The 17643-nt window shown below is 40.2% G+C and overlaps 1 protein-coding gene and 1 long non-coding RNA gene across 5 annotated transcripts in view; one reads left to right on the top strand and one right to left on the bottom strand.

Moving 5' to 3' along the window:
• The window catches only part of srgap1a (SLIT-ROBO Rho GTPase activating protein 1a), a 128697-nt gene that overhangs the window by 42998 nt on the left and 68056 nt on the right, over positions 1-17643 (top strand). For all 3 annotated transcript variants that reach the window (XM_017683241.2, XM_017683316.2, XM_037539945.1), the window contains exons 3-4: positions 4637-4799; positions 12361-12423. In XM_017683241.2, the coding sequence (XP_017538730.1) occupies positions 4637-4799; positions 12361-12423 (226 nt within the window). The remainder of the gene's footprint in view (positions 1-4636; positions 4800-12360; positions 12424-17643) is intronic.
• Positions 518-10402, bottom strand: LOC108411699. 2 transcript variants are annotated; one of them, XR_001856591.1, is made up of 4 exons: positions 10348-10402; positions 4455-4554; positions 3875-3994; positions 518-640 (listed from the first exon to the last, which is right to left on the bottom strand). It is a non-coding gene; the product is annotated as an uncharacterized LOC108411699 (long non-coding RNA). The 2 variants fall into 2 exon arrangements; XR_001856588.1 differs by lacking the exon at positions 518-640 and having other exon boundaries at positions 3663-3994.

Below are 17643 nucleotides of genomic sequence, written 5' to 3'. Positions count from 1 at the left end.
TGGAGTGTCACTGAGGGTCTGTGCGGTCAGGCAGGCAGGGGTAAGACAGAGTAGTTGGGGCAGCAGGTACCCTCGTTAGGCAGTGCAGCAAGGCGCAAACAACCTCCCCCTGTATGTACCGGTTAAAGCTACGCATTCCCAATGAGCCGCCTTCGTCGCTGCTGCTTTCCCTGTCATTCCATTGATTGTTTTGGTTGGCAGGTACTCCCTGATCCTACTCTTGACAGTTTTAGAGTTAAATTCCACTCTGTTTCGTGACCTGGAATAGCACTAATAGCAACATATTAGCAAATATACATTAAATATCAGATGGTAAGGAGTCCATTCCTGATATTTCCATTGTTGAAATTAAAGCAGACATACATTTTAAGTACATTCAAGTTAATTAAACCAATCCAGTTTAGCTAAGAGATGATAGACAGTAAAATCAATAAAATACCAATTTCAGAATCAGAATCCTTTATTGATCCCAGAGGGAAATGTACATCACCTTTATGACAGTGACGTAAATTGGCCTTAAGAAAGAAAAGAACTAGATCAGGCTTGATCTTTATGTAGCTGGTACTGCACCCATTGAAATACTCTTCTACTGTAACTTTGACCACTGCCCGTTCTTTCTCTCTGGTCCAGATGTAGCCCCCTGGCATGTTGGATAAGGAGAGTATTTGTACATTATATTTTGAATATTTTGACTGAAGAAATAAAACAAAGATTAAATCAGCCTTTAAAATCAGCCTTAAATCTAACACTTAATTTTATATATATATATATATATATATATATATATATATATATATATATATATATATATATATATATATATATATATATATATATATATATACACACAGCACAGGAAAGCAAAGGAAACAAACTGTGGTTTTTATATATGTGTATATATATATATATATATACATATACAGTTTGTTTCCTTTGCTTTCCTGTGCTGTACAGCATAGATGTGTTCAAATGGATTGAGCTACAGCAGATAAACAGTGAAAATGTTGGCAGTGCTTAACCATTTTTGAGTTTCTCTAAGGGACAAGAGATTTATATAATAATTAATATATTTTACTGTTCATACCAAGGATCAAGACAATGTCCAAAAACTTTATACAGTTTTGATGCCTCTTTTTGACCCATTTGACCTGTATAGAAATGCCCATCAATGTGTGTGTTATCATAATCTTAAAAGATTTAATTTTGGCAGTTCCTTTATAAAAATGTTTTATTCTTGTTTAATAAATTCCTTATTCTCCTTGGTCAGCATGTACAGGTCAGTTAATCTTAAAAATAGGAACCGATTGCATGGTATTGTGAAAGTGTGTAGCAAAATTGCAGTTATGACATTGAGTCATTTAACTTGTCTGAATTAGATCAGGCTTGCTGATCTTAGCCACGTCTCGTTTCAGGAGATTAAGTTGCTTCCGTCTGGCTGTAGATACAGTTTGCAAACAATTTGATAAACAGACTTAAAAACTCATTTGTTGTGGCAGCTGCTGGCCTTTTAAATAACTCTGTAATTTTTATGCTGTAATTACCATCCATGGTTTATCGGTTTAATCCAGTGGGATTTTTATGTTGGATTTACTGTTTATTTCTTTCTTTTTTTTCCTGATGTTTTTGGATGAATACTGCTGACTATACAGCAAATTGCCCCTAATGGGTAATAAAGATATGCAGAATACAGCAGAAAGGACCATCCCAGCTAGCTCACCTTCACCAACTGTAGTCACAAACTGCAGAGCCAAAAATAATGGACTTTGTTACCTTGAATGACCAGCTGTTCTCTGTTGTTGATGATTTTGTGACACATACTGAGGCCTAAATACAGTTTATTTTAAGTAAAGTGTTATTATTTGTCTTTTTTTCCCAGAGTTTCTGGTTTTTGGCCCAGGGTGTCCTGAATTCTGGTTTCTGTTTCAGCCAAGAATTTTCAGTGCATTGATAATGTTCAGCCTCCTGGTTTTCTTGCAGTGCTTGCTAAAGAGTTATGTTCCTCTAAGAACAAGTTGTGGGTCAGCAGCAGTTTACCTTTATTTGACTTGTGTGCTCCTACATCTTTAACCACATGGTATAAAGCAAATGTTTGGCAGGATTTCATCTCAGTCATGTGCCCACTTTGGCCCACCCAGCTGCACCGCACAGCTCTGTTTCATGCATTCCATACATTACTCTGCATGAATGAAGGAAAACAGCCTGTGTGCTCAGGAGACTGATGCAGTCTCACAGAAGGATTTATGGTAGCTGCAGTGTGATGGGGCACGTGCAGACTGCCATAACTCCCTCTGCAATCTCAAATCCTCCTGCCATACAGTGTTCATATTGCAAGCCTTACTGGGCTTTTAGCTCAATTAGATTATCCATTTGATCCAGTCTGGCATGACTGATCCTCCAATCCTGGCTTTTTAGTCCTGCCGTTTACTCCAAGGAATGTATCTCATCTCTGGATCCTCCTATATGCTGGCAGTTGAAACAAATTGCTCAAATGCACATGTCACAAACTGATGTTTAGCAACTGTGTTTGAAGGCTTCTGTGCTGTTAATAGAAAGGAGCACTTTATGAAAAATGTAAAACATGGTATGGACATCCTTGCATGGAGGAAAAATTGCTGTTGTATGCTGACTGTTTGTTTAATATGTTACATTCATATTTGAAGGGCCGTTGCTCTAAATCATATTAGCAATTGAGTACTACTGATCATTTTAACTAGGGATGTGCATTCCAACAAATTTTGAAATTTGGATGGATTAATGGATTAAACGTGGGAATGAAAACCATTGCAAATCAGCAACAATTTTGGCTGATGTTAACGTAGAGCTGTAGGCTTACATTTTTAGGTGTCAGTAGCGGTGGAATATATTTTAAAACCTGTTTCTGTATTCAGAAATAGCTGGTAGGTTTTGTGTCATCTGCCTCTTCAGATGGACTGATAAGCTACAGAGCTAACTGGTGCAGTACTGGATGCTGCGGGAGACTCCTTTCCACAGAACAGGTGGTCTTTTTCTACTCAATGGACAATGTGTCAGCGTTTCTCAGAGAAATGTTTTTTACAGTTTCTGGAGTGGACCTAGCTAACATCACCTAGAGTATTTAGCTTTCTCTGTCACATGCTTAACAGTGTGTCCTTGGCAACGTGCTTACGGTAATATGTAGCTAAGTGTAATATACATACGTACTTGCCAATATCAGTAAAATTCACCAAATATTATACTTCTGTTAAAATGTAAATTTGCAATTTCACTCAATTTAGAGTCTTTGTTTTTTTCCAATGATTTAACAAATACCAAACTAGTGACTTTTTTTTGTTTGTTTGTTTTTTGTTTTGTTTTTGTTTTTCAAAAGGATTCAACTCTGGCACCTTGACCACTGATCAAGTAATCTGAGCGCAAACATTAAACATTTAAAAGCATAGCTTTTAAGAATTTAAAATATTTTATTAGGAAAGGTTAAGTCAGGAAGTCTGGAAATAAAGTCCAGCAGGTCATTTTACTGGACCCTTTAAATTACATATTACTGTATCACAGACCGGAAGGAATATGCAAAAGATGTATATTCCTTCTGCCAGCTATTATCACTGATTCATCTGATTCATGATTTTTTCAAATGTAAATGAGTAATCATAATTGCACCCTTTTTTTGTTTATCTCTGTGATCATCACAGGACGGCATGTGTAAGCTCTGCTTTTTGACAGTCAACGTTTTCGGTCATTCCATCGAAGAGGTTTATTTTTTTGTTCACAGGTTTGTTTAAAGGTTTCAGCTCAGCTGTTCAGGATGCAGGCTCTGGTCCCTCTCTCTTGCTGTTTGCTAGGCATGTGGATGTCCGTGTCCTGTGGTTCAGGGATGGGATGTGGGGTGACGGGCGCTCACCTGTTGTGTTGACGTGTGCTGACTGTTGTTTAAATGGAGACACACAGAAAAGAGCCTCCATATGGTTCCTGCCTTTCCAGGCACAGACTGTTTCCTCCACGTATTATAGCCACTATAGCCCTGCAACGTGAGGCCTGGTTTAGATTATCCTTAGGAAGCAACACACATGCAGAGCAGAGAGCTGATATACTGGGAATCATTTTCTAAACTGGTGTGGCCTTGAAAGCTTTCAATGTTAAGCTCAACTCATGATTTCTGTCCTGTTATTCTGTCCTATTTCATGTGAATGACTGGTGTAAGCATCTGTCTTTCTCAGTTCTCTTTTCCATTTTATGCTCCTCGTTCCTGCGGTGGAAATATCCCTTTAGCACAGTAGACTGTCTTGAGTTTCAAAAGGCTGAAAATGTGTGCCCTGTAGTGGACTGTGCTACTGATACTTTGATTCTGGCTCTGATTGTTTCTTTAATGTTGCTTACTTTTTGCTTCGATTTGTTTTGCTTTGGACCAGCTAACTTTAAGTATTTTTCTGCCCAGTCGTTTACTGTGCCTATGTTTCAGAGAGATCACTAAGTCTCATCACCTGAAAAAAGAGCTCTTGGAGCTCGGTTAGAAGAAGAAGATGGCTGATGGGTGAAGAGCTTCTTCAAGCCTTGATCTTCTGCAGAGATGGACCTGTCAGCCTGCAGACGAGAGCAAACATTATGCTTCAGCAAGGTCTAACTCATTTTGTTTCTCTCTCTCACTCTCTCGCTCTCTCTCTAGGAAAGACCAGAACCTCCTGTCTCCAGTGAACTGCTGGTATCTGTTGCTGAATCAGGTGCGGCGGGAGAGTAAAGATCATGCCACTCTGAGTGACATCTACCTGAACAATGTCATCATGCGCTTCATGCAGATTAGCGAGGACTCTACACGACTGCTCAAGAAGGTTAGAGCTGCTGCCCTCTTGCTTCCTTTTTCTCTGACTTCTGAGCTGCCACAACAGAGTAATGAACCGAGCGCATAATAGCTTCTTTAAAGGAATGATTATGAAAAGTCAAATGTACACAATTTTCCCCTTATCTCAAATGTAGTCGACCAGCCAAGACGTGATGTGGTGTCCAAATTGTACTCTCAAATAGACTTTATGTGGATTCTGTTATTGTAAGACATACTGTTATCTATATTATAAACCAGCAAAAAGAAAAACTATTTATTTGTTACATTACAACTTTGAGATGGAAGTCATCTTTGTTTCTTTTATCTATAAGAACTGTCTATCTATAAGAACACTAGAAGCAGTCATCTTGAAGCTTGTCTATTCCCCGAACTTGTCCTAGTCTGTTTCCTGGTAACTGTTAGTGGTTTTACCATCTCTTGAAGGAATCACTCCCCTTATGATAGACTTCTTTTGCCATTTGGCCTATCTGCGGTTCCTCTTTTCTTTTGTTTGTATTCTTTTCAAGTAATTCCCACTGTATCCCTCAAATATCAGACATCTGCTCTCTGCTGGTACACTCAGAGGCCAGTACCGTAAAATACCACCCACTCACGGGACACAGCTGACCTCTCTGCAGTAAGCCCTGCCTAAAACTGGATCTGGTGCCTGTTTTTTGTGGCGCAAGCAGTTTCTGTGCCAGTACTTTTTCGTCAGATTTGCGAGGTGGATCTGGCCATATGGCCTATAGTGGCCTATCGTGGTTCTTGTGGAAAAGCTCCCAAAGAGAAGCTCTAATCACACTCTCCTCCTGCCCATTTGATGTCTGAAGCCCTCTGGCCAAAGCAGCGTGGCTCTTTTTTCAGCCCAGACCACAGACCAGGGACAACTCCCAGACAGCTCATGTGCTCCTGTATGCCGGAGTCACACAAGCTGACCGCAGCACTAAATTACAAGGCCTGAAATTTTGGAGGGAGATGGCTAGTTTCAAATAAGGGGAGCTGAGGGGTTTCTCAGGCATGTTTGGCAATGAGGCCCTGAGATGGGAAAGAGAAATTCTCTTTTTTAGGATGGAAAAAGTGAACGAATGATGACAATAGCATCATACTGATTAGAGTTTGGAATTTTAACTGTTTTAACCATTTGAATATCTGCTTTTTTTAAACAAGGAAGTAGCACATAGAGCTAGCATAAGAAGTGATATCCATATCACTAGACAGTCCATATCTTCGCTCCAGTCCAACTCACAATATTTCGGAATAGAGCAAAAAATGTGGACTGTCTAGGGATCCCTGAGGCTACCAACTGACCTATGGAGCTGTAATTCAGAGTTACAGAGTATTACACGGTAAAGTTTGCCACCTTTTAGTTTTAAATATTTCCCTAGATGTTACTGTTTTATATAAAGCGACCTGCTTTGTGTTTTATCATTGATATATTAAATACGCTATAGTCCTGATGTGGGAACTGCTCTGCCTCCTCTTACTGTAGCACTGTGACATGAGGGGAAGGTGCTTATTACTGCGTGGAACGTTGAAGGGCTATGACAAAAGAGCAGATGTGCTGAGTGAGTTGCACAGCTGTTTTCAATGCTGTAAGTGGCTGATACTGTAGCCTAATATTTGGACATTATAGATGAGAAGCTCATGAGTCATGACTCTGACCTACAGCAGGAGAAACTCTTTGTTGACTGTAAAGCAGAGCCACCTTTTAGTCTCTAAACATGAATCTCTGAATTGTCTCTGTCTTTCATTTTCTGTCTCTTGTTCATTCTTTCTTTTGACTTCATAAGACTTTAAGATTCCTGTTATTAATTCAGCTATTATTTGATTATCATATGGTTACAAGGTTCCTGTTAATTAATTCATTATTTATTTCTGGTCTTGTCAACTTATGTGTAGGTATTCATACTGATTTTAAGTGTTTGTGCCCACTGAAATTATCTTCCTGCACTGCTTATTTTTCAGTAGATGGACCCAGTATCATTTAATCTGTTTTGGAATCTCTTCTCTGTCTATTCTGCTTTTTCTCCCTCTTCCTCTTTCTTCCCCTTTTTTCTCTTTTCTGTCTCTGTTGCTTTCTCATTCTGTCTCCTTGTGCCTTGCCCCTCTCTCTCTCTCTCTCTCTCTCTCTCTCTCTCTCTCTCTCATTCTCTCATTCTCTCTCTCTCTCTCTCTCTCTCATTCTCTCATTCTCTCTCTCTCTCTCTCTCTCTCTTTCTCTCTCTCTCTCTCATTCTCTCTCTCATTCTCTCTCTCTCTCTCTCTCTCTCTCATTCTCTCTCTCATTCTCTCTCTCTCTCTCTCTCTCTCTCTCTCTCTCTCATTCTCTCTCTCTCTCATTCTCTCTCTCTCTCATTCTCTCTCTCTCTCATTCTCTCTCTCTCTCATTCTCTCTCTCTCATTCTCTCTCTCTCTCATTCTCTCTCTCTCTCTCTCTCTTTCTCTCTCTCTCTCTCTCATTCTCTCTTTCTCTCTCTCTCTCTCTCATTCTCTCTTTCTCTCTCTCTCTCTCTCTCATTCTCTCTTTCTCTCTCTCTCTCTCTCTCATTCTCTCTTTCTTTCTCTCTCTCTCGTTCTCTCTTTCTTTCTCTCTCTCGTTCTCTCTCTTTTTCTCTCTCTCTTTCTTTCTCTCTCTCTCTTTCTTTCTCTCTCTCTCTCTCTCTCTCTCTCTCTCTCTCTCTCTCTCTCTCTCTCTCTCTCTCTCTCTCTCTCTCTCTCTGACCCCCCTTCTGTTGTGACAGTGCACTTGTACTTCTGAGGGGTCTGGGGTGTTGATTGTCAGGGGATGGTTATTCAGAGCAGGGTTAAAAGAGCCCTGGTCTGTAATCAGACCTCTCCACTGCCTTTGATCACAACATAGTTTCAGTAATGAGTCAGACACACAGACCCCTGCTGTCACCTCCTCATAGTCTCCGCTGTCACACACACAGCTGCCTCTCTGACACACACTGTTAGTCTTTCCTTGTCTGTGAGAGAAGAGAGAGCTGGACAACTGCTCTTAACGTAACTTTTGAGATCCTGTTTCCAAGTACAGTGTTTTGTGACTTTGTAGTGAGTGGTCTCTAAAACTGGTTTAAAAAAAAGTTTACTTTAAATGTGTGCTTGAATTTGCCTCTGAAAAAGAGTAGCTTCTCTTGAAGCAACTATATTAACCACCATGTTAATGTACTGCTAATTTCTACTATTATTTTCTGCAGAAGGTAAATTCTAAAATGCAATATTCCTTAATTTAATCTAAAATGGGAGTTTTGTATCAAAGGAATGCAAGCCCCCTGGAAATATTCATTTCCAGTGTGGATTTCTTTCATGGTTGGACAGGTTTTATTACATGCATTTTGTTTTAATTATTTATTTGGCTGGCTTTTTCCACACTGGTGGGTTATTTATGGAAGCAGCGGTGCGGTGGGAACTGAAGGTGGATTTTTCCTGAAAGCTCAGTGAAAGAACCTGAGCTTGGAGGCTCGAAAGACGGAAAGCTGAGTTACCAAAAAAGTAAAACACCCAAAATCATTAGTAGTAGCCTCAGGTAACTTCTTTTGGGGAAAAAAACATTTATAATTGCATGTTTTTAAACATATAGACATGCATAGTAATCAGTAACACAAACATTATAAGCAAAGATGCAAGGCCCTGTGGGTCATGAGGTTCTTCCATGTCTTCTTGCTGTAGTTTGACTGTAAAATAACACCAGGCACAGTAATATACAGGAAGCACTTGAGTGTCCTTTGTTTTAACGGCTCATTGGGAATGTGGTTTTGCAATTTATAACCCGCTGTCATGAAGCATCTGTGGGCTTCTGTATGGCAGTATATTTCACCTGTACTGATTTGTGACTGGCCTGCTCCTGTTAGCGTTCTGCCACAGCTGTATCATATAGACGACTGTAGTTGGAAAGAAGTGTTCCGCTGCTCCTTGGCTACAGTGATGTTAAAGCAGTAATTCAGCATAAAGTGCACTTTTTTCTTATGCCATTTGTGCTAGGACTCTCAAAATGTTAAAATTGATTATTTGTCGAGTGAGTACTCAAATAAGAGTATCTGAGTAGTGCTGACTTGGAGCGGCATGAATTTGTCCAAAGCATGGAACAGACAACAAAACCGCTCCATCCCATGAGCCGTCTTTTCGTTCCACACTGACTACTTCTGCCTGACATGAGTGATGTGACTGCAACAGGTAGCGTGTGAAATACACAGCGTTTGAACTGTGGACCAAAACAACGACAATCTATTTTGGCCTTAGAGTTGCTAATCATGTAGGAAGTCCATCCATCCATTATCTTCCGCTTCTCCGGGGTTCAGGTCGCGGGGGCAGCATCCTAAGCAATGAAGCCCAGACCTCCCTTTCCCCAGCCACTTCCACCAGCTCTCCAAGGGGGATTCCGAGGCGCTCCCAGGCCAGCTGGGCGATATAGTCACGCCAGCTCGCATCACTGCTGACCCAGCACCAATCTGCCTGTCAATCTCCCGCTCCCTTGTACCATTACTCGTGAACAAGACCCCGAGATACTTGAACTCCTCCACTTGAGGCAATCTATCCTATCCTGGGCCTATCCCCGACCCATAGATGAGCTATGTTGTCTGGAGCAAAAGCTCCTGGTAGGGTCTCCCATGGCATACTGGTCCTAGGTGACAGGTCAGACAAAGTGTGATCCATAATAACCCCTATGAAAACACAAAAACAGGACTTGTGTACCCTGCCCGGAACAGGGTTACCAGGGCCCCACCCTGGAGCCAGGCCTGGGGGAGGGGCTCGCCAGCAAGCGTCTGGTGGCCGGGCATTTACTCATGGCCCAGCCCGAAGGAGTTACATGAGTCCCCCATCCCATCGACCCACCACCAATGGGAGGGGCAGTAGTAGGGGTTCAGTGCGTTGTGGATCGGGCAGTGTCCGAAGGCGTGGGCCTTGCCGTTCTGATCCTCAGTTGCTGAAACTGGCTTTTGGAACTTGGAACGTTACCATGTAGCAAGTCATTTTGAATATTAGAATCTGAATAATCCCAAAAGGTAGAAATATTGTCTTTGTTTGAGGCAACTGAAGGGTCAGCTTCGCACAACAGACTTTTTCTCCAATGTTTCATCAGTTCTCTAGTGCGGATGTTTTTTAACGTAGCAAGCTGGTATTTACATAGATTTCATAAGGTTGCAAAGCAAGTTACTGGTTTAGCTGCTTGGTAAACGCTGCTACATGGGAAAATAAGTCATCACACACTTGCCTCAAACCATGTGAAGTTGTCTGTGATCCCAAATCGATTTGCTTAGGTGGTTTGTGACCCTGTATGACATGCTGTTGTCTATCAAAATGGACAAAAAATATAAAACACGCAGCTAAAAACAGTAGTAGCAGTGTTAATTTTGCCCATAGTTCAGTCCATTTTTATAAATAACACTTTGTAGATGACTTTATAGATTTGTAGAACTGTTCCTTTTAATCGAAGTTACAACACAGAGTCCACTTGGTAAGAACTGGCCTATTACTAATTTGTAGCACATTATTCAAGGTGGTGTATTCATGCTTCATCTAGTCAAGTTCACAGCAGTAAACAACAGGAACACAGTCACCTGAAGGTGCTGAAGTTCAGTGTCCACTCCTGTCTTTCCCCCAACTCCTGCTCCATGGCCAGAATGCGTGACTAGTCCTTAAATAGGCTTAGCCACTTTAGCCCTCCATACATGTGACTCTGGAAGTGTTTGTTACTGGCTGCAGACAGGAGTGTGAGAAGCAGAGGTGGGCAGGTGGGAGCCCGATCTGAGGTCAGCCCAAGGGAAAGGCTGATTACAAAGTGGCGGTTGGCACGGACCTGTGATTAATCTCCCTGCACCTGTTTGCGGCCACATGCCTGGACGGTGCTCATGCTGTCACTGAGAGGAAGTGTTGGGGTTTAGCACGGCTTATTGTTTGGATCTATCGGAGGCTTCACACACACACACACACACACACACACACACACACACACACACACACACACCTGCTAGCGCTTTACAGTACCTGAAAATCTGAGTTTGTTGGGGGTGTTTAGTTGGATTAGAGCGGTTCTTGACCTCTTTTTGACACATGGTGCCCCTCATTCTGCTAATGTTCTGAAACAACAGCTTTAGGGTTTAATTTAGACGCCTGAAACAGAATGAAGCCTTATGGTACATCTGTGTTTAATAGGGATGGAAATTGCAACCATTTTTGTTGTTTGTGTATATTTTTAAACAAACAAACAGCATTTTTATGACGTTTCAGTGCATTAAAAATCACACCCACTTTTTTTTCATTTGCAAACATAAGTGTGGCAAAAACTCCCATCTATAGATAACAATGAAAAACTCTGTTTCTGATGTTCAGTACTTTGTTAAATTTATCATTAGCTTTGTCAGGCTTGCTGTGTTTCAGCACTGTCAGTTTTAGAGATATATCAAAAGCTGTAGAGGAGGAATTGGCTTGCTGACTCCTTTACTGACTGAATGCTAGGAAAGGCCTTCAGAATCAGATTAGTAGAGGTATGATTGGGTTAGTGAGAGACTAGAGTAGCATGTAAGACGGGAAGACCTGACTATGGTGCTGCTTATCCACATTAGCTGCTGTACAGAGGCACCGTGCTGTACATCTCCAAAACCTGTATTTGTCTAGTCTGCGATTGCTTGCCTGGAATTTTATAAAGAACTCTGTTTTTAAGCCTTGAAAGTTAGAGACATTACTGTTGTGTTTGTTACGTAGTGAATTATATTCGATTTACGTTCTGTATTGAGAGGTTTGAATGTACATGATCTAGAGGAATAAAATCAAAAGTATTTTGTGTGTACAGGCTTTGTGCGTCCCACAACACGTGGAGCAGCACAGTAAAGCATAATAAAAATCATAATTCCTAATAAAACTCACTGTTATTTACAAATATTATATTTTTTTAAAGTTTAGAATCTGCACTTTCATCAGATTCTTCACATAATTGATTTAAAATTACAGTATACATTTCAGGTTATCATCTTAACTGCTAGAAATCGGTTTGATCTTTCTGCCGCAGAGTGTTTGAATGCAGAATCTTGGCATGTCTGCTAACTTTGCACAGTTTTCAGTTTGTTTTGAAGGCCTGCTGTTAGCTGTGGTAGATATTTTCTTTTGTTCTGTAAAGCTTTGGTTCTGTCAAAATATACTTCACTGAACTACAGTGCATATTTTAATTTGTAACATTGCCTTGAGCACAAAAAATCCATCATCTGCCAGTAAAGTTAGCACTCTTGTGAAGTTTTAAGAGTGAGAACACCAAAGCATCACATTATTTGTTATTGTTATAATGTACGTAGACATGAGTCTGCATATTCTTCATCTCTTGGATGTATTCAGTGTGATTGTGGTTGATGTTGGTGTTGTGCTAAGTGAAATGTCTGATTGTGTTGGGCAGGCCAGTGTTTGTCTCATTAAGCACCTAAAACAGAACTCAGAACATACACAAACACATCGTGTTGAGAGCTTTGTTTTGTTTGATTTGCTGAGGACAAGGCAGTTCTGTCAAACCTTCTGTCAGTTACTGTGAAGCTGGCTGATAATGGAAGCTTTTTGTTTTTCTCTCTCCTTTTCTCTCACTCTAGAGTAAAGAAATAGCCTTTCAGCTGCAAGAGGATCTCATGAAAGTCCTCAACGAGCTCTACACGGTGAGTACTGCAATAATTTCCAGCATTCTTTTGATAAATACCTGCCTGTCACATCCACCAGTACTGTGCATTTCTTGCTAACAGTGCATACACACAATACAAAATGTTTTGAGTTTAAACCGCAAAAAGTAGTTCATGTGTAACAAGCAATTTAACAGGTTTAACTCATTGATGCTTTAAATGAAACAGTGCAAAGTGAAATAAAGGTTAGATGGACAAAGACAATGTTTTACATCTGTTAAAACCTCAAAAACATTTCTAATAGGCCTGTGACAGCATTTAGGTTACTTTTTTTTTTTTTTATTCATTTCCACAAAACATTTTTTCAAAGCTGTTCTTAACACTGAAGCAGATGCAGAAGCAGACACCGTGATGGTGTGTGAGATGGTGTGAGCTCTTTGCCAAACAGAACAATTAGGCTACAAGACTACGTATTAATCTAGTAGGAAAGAATGGAATTACAAAATGTCACAAACTTTACCATATGAGGCTGTTTTGCCTCTGGCCACTTAGCCTGATGCCTTTGTGTCCAAATGTGTGAGAACCGAAACATGAGTGTTTTACCTGAAACCTGAAGCTGTTTGACCGATGCCTGAAAACTGATGTTATCATCTTACACTGTAAGATGTGTACACTGTACCATAGTCAGCTTTTGTGTAGGCATGGTATTTGCTGCTGCAACAGTACCCCTAACAGCCACATTTCTAAAGCAGTCTCATCTCTTATGCACAACAATTTGTTTTTTCAAACAGTAAATGAGGGCTCTTTGCAGGCCTAACTTGTTCCATGTTTTTACAGTGGACACTGGCAATCAACACTTTGGAGGTCTAACTTTCCAAAGACTTTTGAAAAAATAATATTTTATAATGAAATCTCACAAATATCACATTAAATATAATGATTTCAGGTCTTGCCCATTGTCTTTCCAAAATCTGCAAAACTGAAGGTGCAACTGACAAATGCTACCTCGGAAATAATTCTATAGCCCATGCATTTAATTGTGTTGTCTTGTTGTGATGTCTCATCAGTACTTAAATCTTTCACATACTTTATTTAAAACATTTCTGGGGTAGAAGAAAAGAAAACAGTCTAATCAGGGTAATCAGGTATCTGCTGCAACACTCTGCTCTGTGTTCATCAAATTAGTTCCTTGGTATAAAGAGCAAAGAAACTAATTTGTTGAACATGAAGCTGAGTGAGTGCTGCAGCAGACACCTGATTCATTTGTAAATAGTTGTTTAATGCTAACACCCCTACTGGTGTAACAGCAACAGTGAAAATCAAACATTGAACATTTGACAGATGTCAAGGGTGTCCCCAACTTGCAAAGTAAGAATGCATAGAAGCGAACAGATGATGTTTCTACACAGTGTTCCTTTCTGCGCAGCATAGCTGTGATGAATGTGCTGAATGTTTGCTTCAACATAGTAGCCTCAGCAGCCTCTCTCCATAGACCAGGTGTGTTCCAAGGCATTTAAGATCATATCTCCCAGCCAGCTCTAGCCTCAAGCTACAGTAGCTGTGAGCACCACCACACATTAGTAACTGCACTCTGCTTCCCACCATGAAGGTACCCGACCGCTGCAGGCACTCCTGGCCTGCATGCTCTGACCTTGCTGGAGCACAGTGCTTAAACCAGTGATCAATAGTTAATTCCCCTGCTTTAATTGTGGCCATCAGGCATGCTGTTAGTGCTCTGAAGATTCACGCCTCTGTTGTATCCCTGCAAACATGCTAATGTGTGCTGTGCTGTGCTGTCTGAGGCAGTCGTATAAAAGGAGACAGGCAGCTGTGTTTTATATGCAAGCAAAGTATTTGTAATGTTTTGAACTCTAATAATAATGCAAAGCTACATTTATTTGTTTCTGTCTTTGGCAAGCCTGATATTACTGACCACAGTAAAATAGGCTTGCTATGAGACATACACAGTCCTCAACACAGCAAAAGAGCACCAAGTCTAGTGCTTTCAAAAAGATAAAATAAATAGCAGTTTACTTGATTTCTTACTGCGGTCCTAAGACCGATAAGAAAACCTTGAGCATCAGCTGATTTTGAGCTGCTATTGTGTATTCTAAATTGAAGCACTTGCTATAAGATGACCATTTAACTTGCTCAAACTTGCTTCTTTTACTCATTTAACCACAAAAACCCAACAGACCTAGTACTGGGCCCCAAAAAAGGAAACTCATTAGTTTTAATCTGCCTGCAGAAGAGTTGTCTCTTTTGGCAATAAAAAAAAAACATTTTTTCAATTTTGGCATGTGAAACAGAGCTTTCCGTGGGCTTCTGTGTTTTCTACCACTATATAAAATATCCACAACACTTTCTTTATTGTTGGACACTTTGATTTTTTTTTTTTCTCTCCATGTGGACGTGCAAGTTTAGCACAGTTTGGATCATGAAGCTCTTATTTTTTATTTTTAATTAGTATGATGATAAAGTGTGAATGTCACATTTATGTTCTTAACTTTTCTCATTCAAAACGGTAGTTTGTTAGACAGACTGAAATAGCCACTGGCCTTAAAGGGTTAAACTCTTTTACAGTGCAAACATACAAAATTAGACTATTAAAAAATAATAGTGTTATGTTATCTTTCAAACTACATGTGGCCACTGGTGCTATCAGCTGCGTTGATCTTGCTGCAATATTGTAATATTTCAGGCTAGATTTCTTACGGAAACACAACAGATGAGTTTGTTTTTCCTCCTGTATCCATTCCAGGATTTTTGCTGGTATCAGGCCAAAAACTAGCTCTGTCACTATTATTACATAGTTTAATGTTTACAATTATTTGAGCTGATCACAGGATGATCCACAGTTGCTCGCTTTTACAATTGACTGTTTACATTGCTGTTTTGAGTTTGGAGTGTTTTTATGTGTTGGGTAGAGGCAAAAATGGAGGAAACTCATTTACTTTTACACATGATGGGTCTTACAAAAATGAGAAACTTCTGAGTTCTGACTGGGGCTTTGACATCTTTAGAGGGCAGCAGTGTGTAATGTGTTTATTTGAGTTTAAGCTGTGTCTATTGTCAGTTGGGGGAGGAGGCGTAGCCAAGGGGTGGCCAGAGTTGGTGAATACCAACCAAGCATGTAGTATGGCTGTGCTTCTGGCCACCTCAGGTATGGAGAGTGAGACCATCAGCTATTATCTGTAAAGCAGTTACCTAAAAAAATTGTCATACAAAGCCTTTGTGAATTGTTGTTATATTGAAAATCTGCCATCGGGTTCGTTACCAATCAGTTTTAACAGTCTGATGAGTCTCCATTTAATAATTAGCATAACTGGCTAATTTTGCTAAATAAACAGGTGAGTGAGTGTGTATGTGATTGCATGTCATGGCATGTACATATGAAGTAGGCTATTCAATAGTAAGATGAGTTAACTAGCAAAAATTAGCTATAATCATTTATTATGTGTAATTATTAACCACCTACTTTTACAGCTGAATACATGCATATTTTGTAGGCTAAATTACGTACAAAACACTGTACATGAAAGAATAAGTGTGTGCTAAAGCGAGGTCAGCCTTTTCTCTCATTACGTTCCATTGTACAGTGCAATCTGGTTGGCTTTCTTTAGGTTCTGTCTCTACTGTTCATTTATACACCATTTCTTTCTGATTTACGCTTATGAGGTTTGAAAGTAAGAGTCATTTACCTGCCGTCTCAGTTTACACCACATATTTTCAGTAAAACTCCATGGCCAGCTCAGAGATGGCCATTAGGCAGGAAAGAGCAGCTGTGAATCATAGGCACATACTCAGCAGGAAATGACACAGCTGATGAGCAGGCCAGATAAAATGTTTCCTGTGGCCTCCGAGCATTTGATATTGTTAATCAGTCCTTGAGTGGCTGGCTATGCGTTCTCCCATGCGATATCTTCCCCTGGTATATGAGCTCTCTTCCGTCTACTCTCAAGGTCTCCAGCCTGCCTGCCACTGGGCTTTTCCATTCACGCTGCAGCTGAATTGCAGTTACTATACTACCACTGGACAACTCTGATCCATTACAACATAGCGTCTGCTGCAAGTGGTTGCTTGCATTTGCATACACTATACTGTAGTTTTCAGAAAGACAGCACATATCATGACACAGTTAAAGCCTATTGAGCATTGTGTCATCTTCTCTTTGACCTGGTTTAGCCTTTTTTAAAAAATGTATTTAAGGAAATTCACTCCCCCAGGGCCATTGCATCAGAAACCCCATTCAATCAAGACCACAGCTAGTAAAATAACAGGTTTTGCGTGTTGCTAAAATGGCTTATTCTAAAAGGAGAAATATAAACACAGTTCCAGCCCAGTAAGAGGAGATCAAGGCCCACAGTTTGGTCAGCCATCTTAACCACGTTTCTAATTATATGGTCCTGGACAAGAGAAGCAGCCAGGATGGCCCAGAGAAACCCTGCTCCTGCTCCATATTTCTACTGACTGTGTTTGTTTTGGTGGCCATCTTATGGACAGGCAGTCTTTTGAGTCCAGTTGAGGCTTTACTGTATCATGCATTATGATTACAGTGACACGGTACAGTGGTAATGGCTTGGATTGACCTGAGAGAGGGCTATGCTTGTGAATGGAGCATTGTGCTATGGGGTCAGGTGGAACTTCAGCACATGCCTGTCCAACAGTGCCTATGCTATGCTTAATGAAGCAGCTAAGCTGAAACTAAAATACTTGACTCCTTATCCTTCATCTACATTATCCTGTTATATTTGTTGTACCCTTCTTTGTTTCACTAAAATTTGGATATTCTCTTTATATCACATACATTGTGGCAGATTGCTTCCCCTATACCACCCCCCAGCCCCCACCCCAATTCCATTTCAATTTAGGTAAAAAGGCATAATTAACTTTGTGGTACCTTCTTTGTGTCTTGTGAGTCATATCCTAATGCATGTTATTGAAGTCATCCTAGCGTTACTAATAGCCCACTAACAATAACAATGACTCAAGCAATGGGAAACGACTTCTAACAATATGCTCTGCATACTCATCGTTCCACGGCAGGTTTCCTTGTAAGAATAAGCGCCTATTCACCACAGTTTAGATCTCTGTCCAATTAAAGGTGTTTTGGGTGGTGTGTAGTATCTGGTTAGTATGGTTTGTTTGCATTTACATTTCCTTTTAATCATTTTATTTCATTTTAAAATGCATACAATACTGTGCAAAAGTCAATCTTTCATTTATTTAGTTTCCACTCCAAAAAAGTTTCTTACACAC

Source organism: Pygocentrus nattereri, chromosome 7 (genome assembly GCF_015220715.1).
Source record: "Pygocentrus nattereri isolate fPygNat1 chromosome 7, fPygNat1.pri, whole genome shotgun sequence".
Taxonomy (NCBI): domain Eukaryota; kingdom Metazoa; phylum Chordata; class Actinopteri; order Characiformes; family Serrasalmidae; genus Pygocentrus; species Pygocentrus nattereri.
The sequence above is the reverse complement of the archived record's forward strand: the minus strand, read 5'-3'. Positions and strand labels throughout refer to the sequence as shown.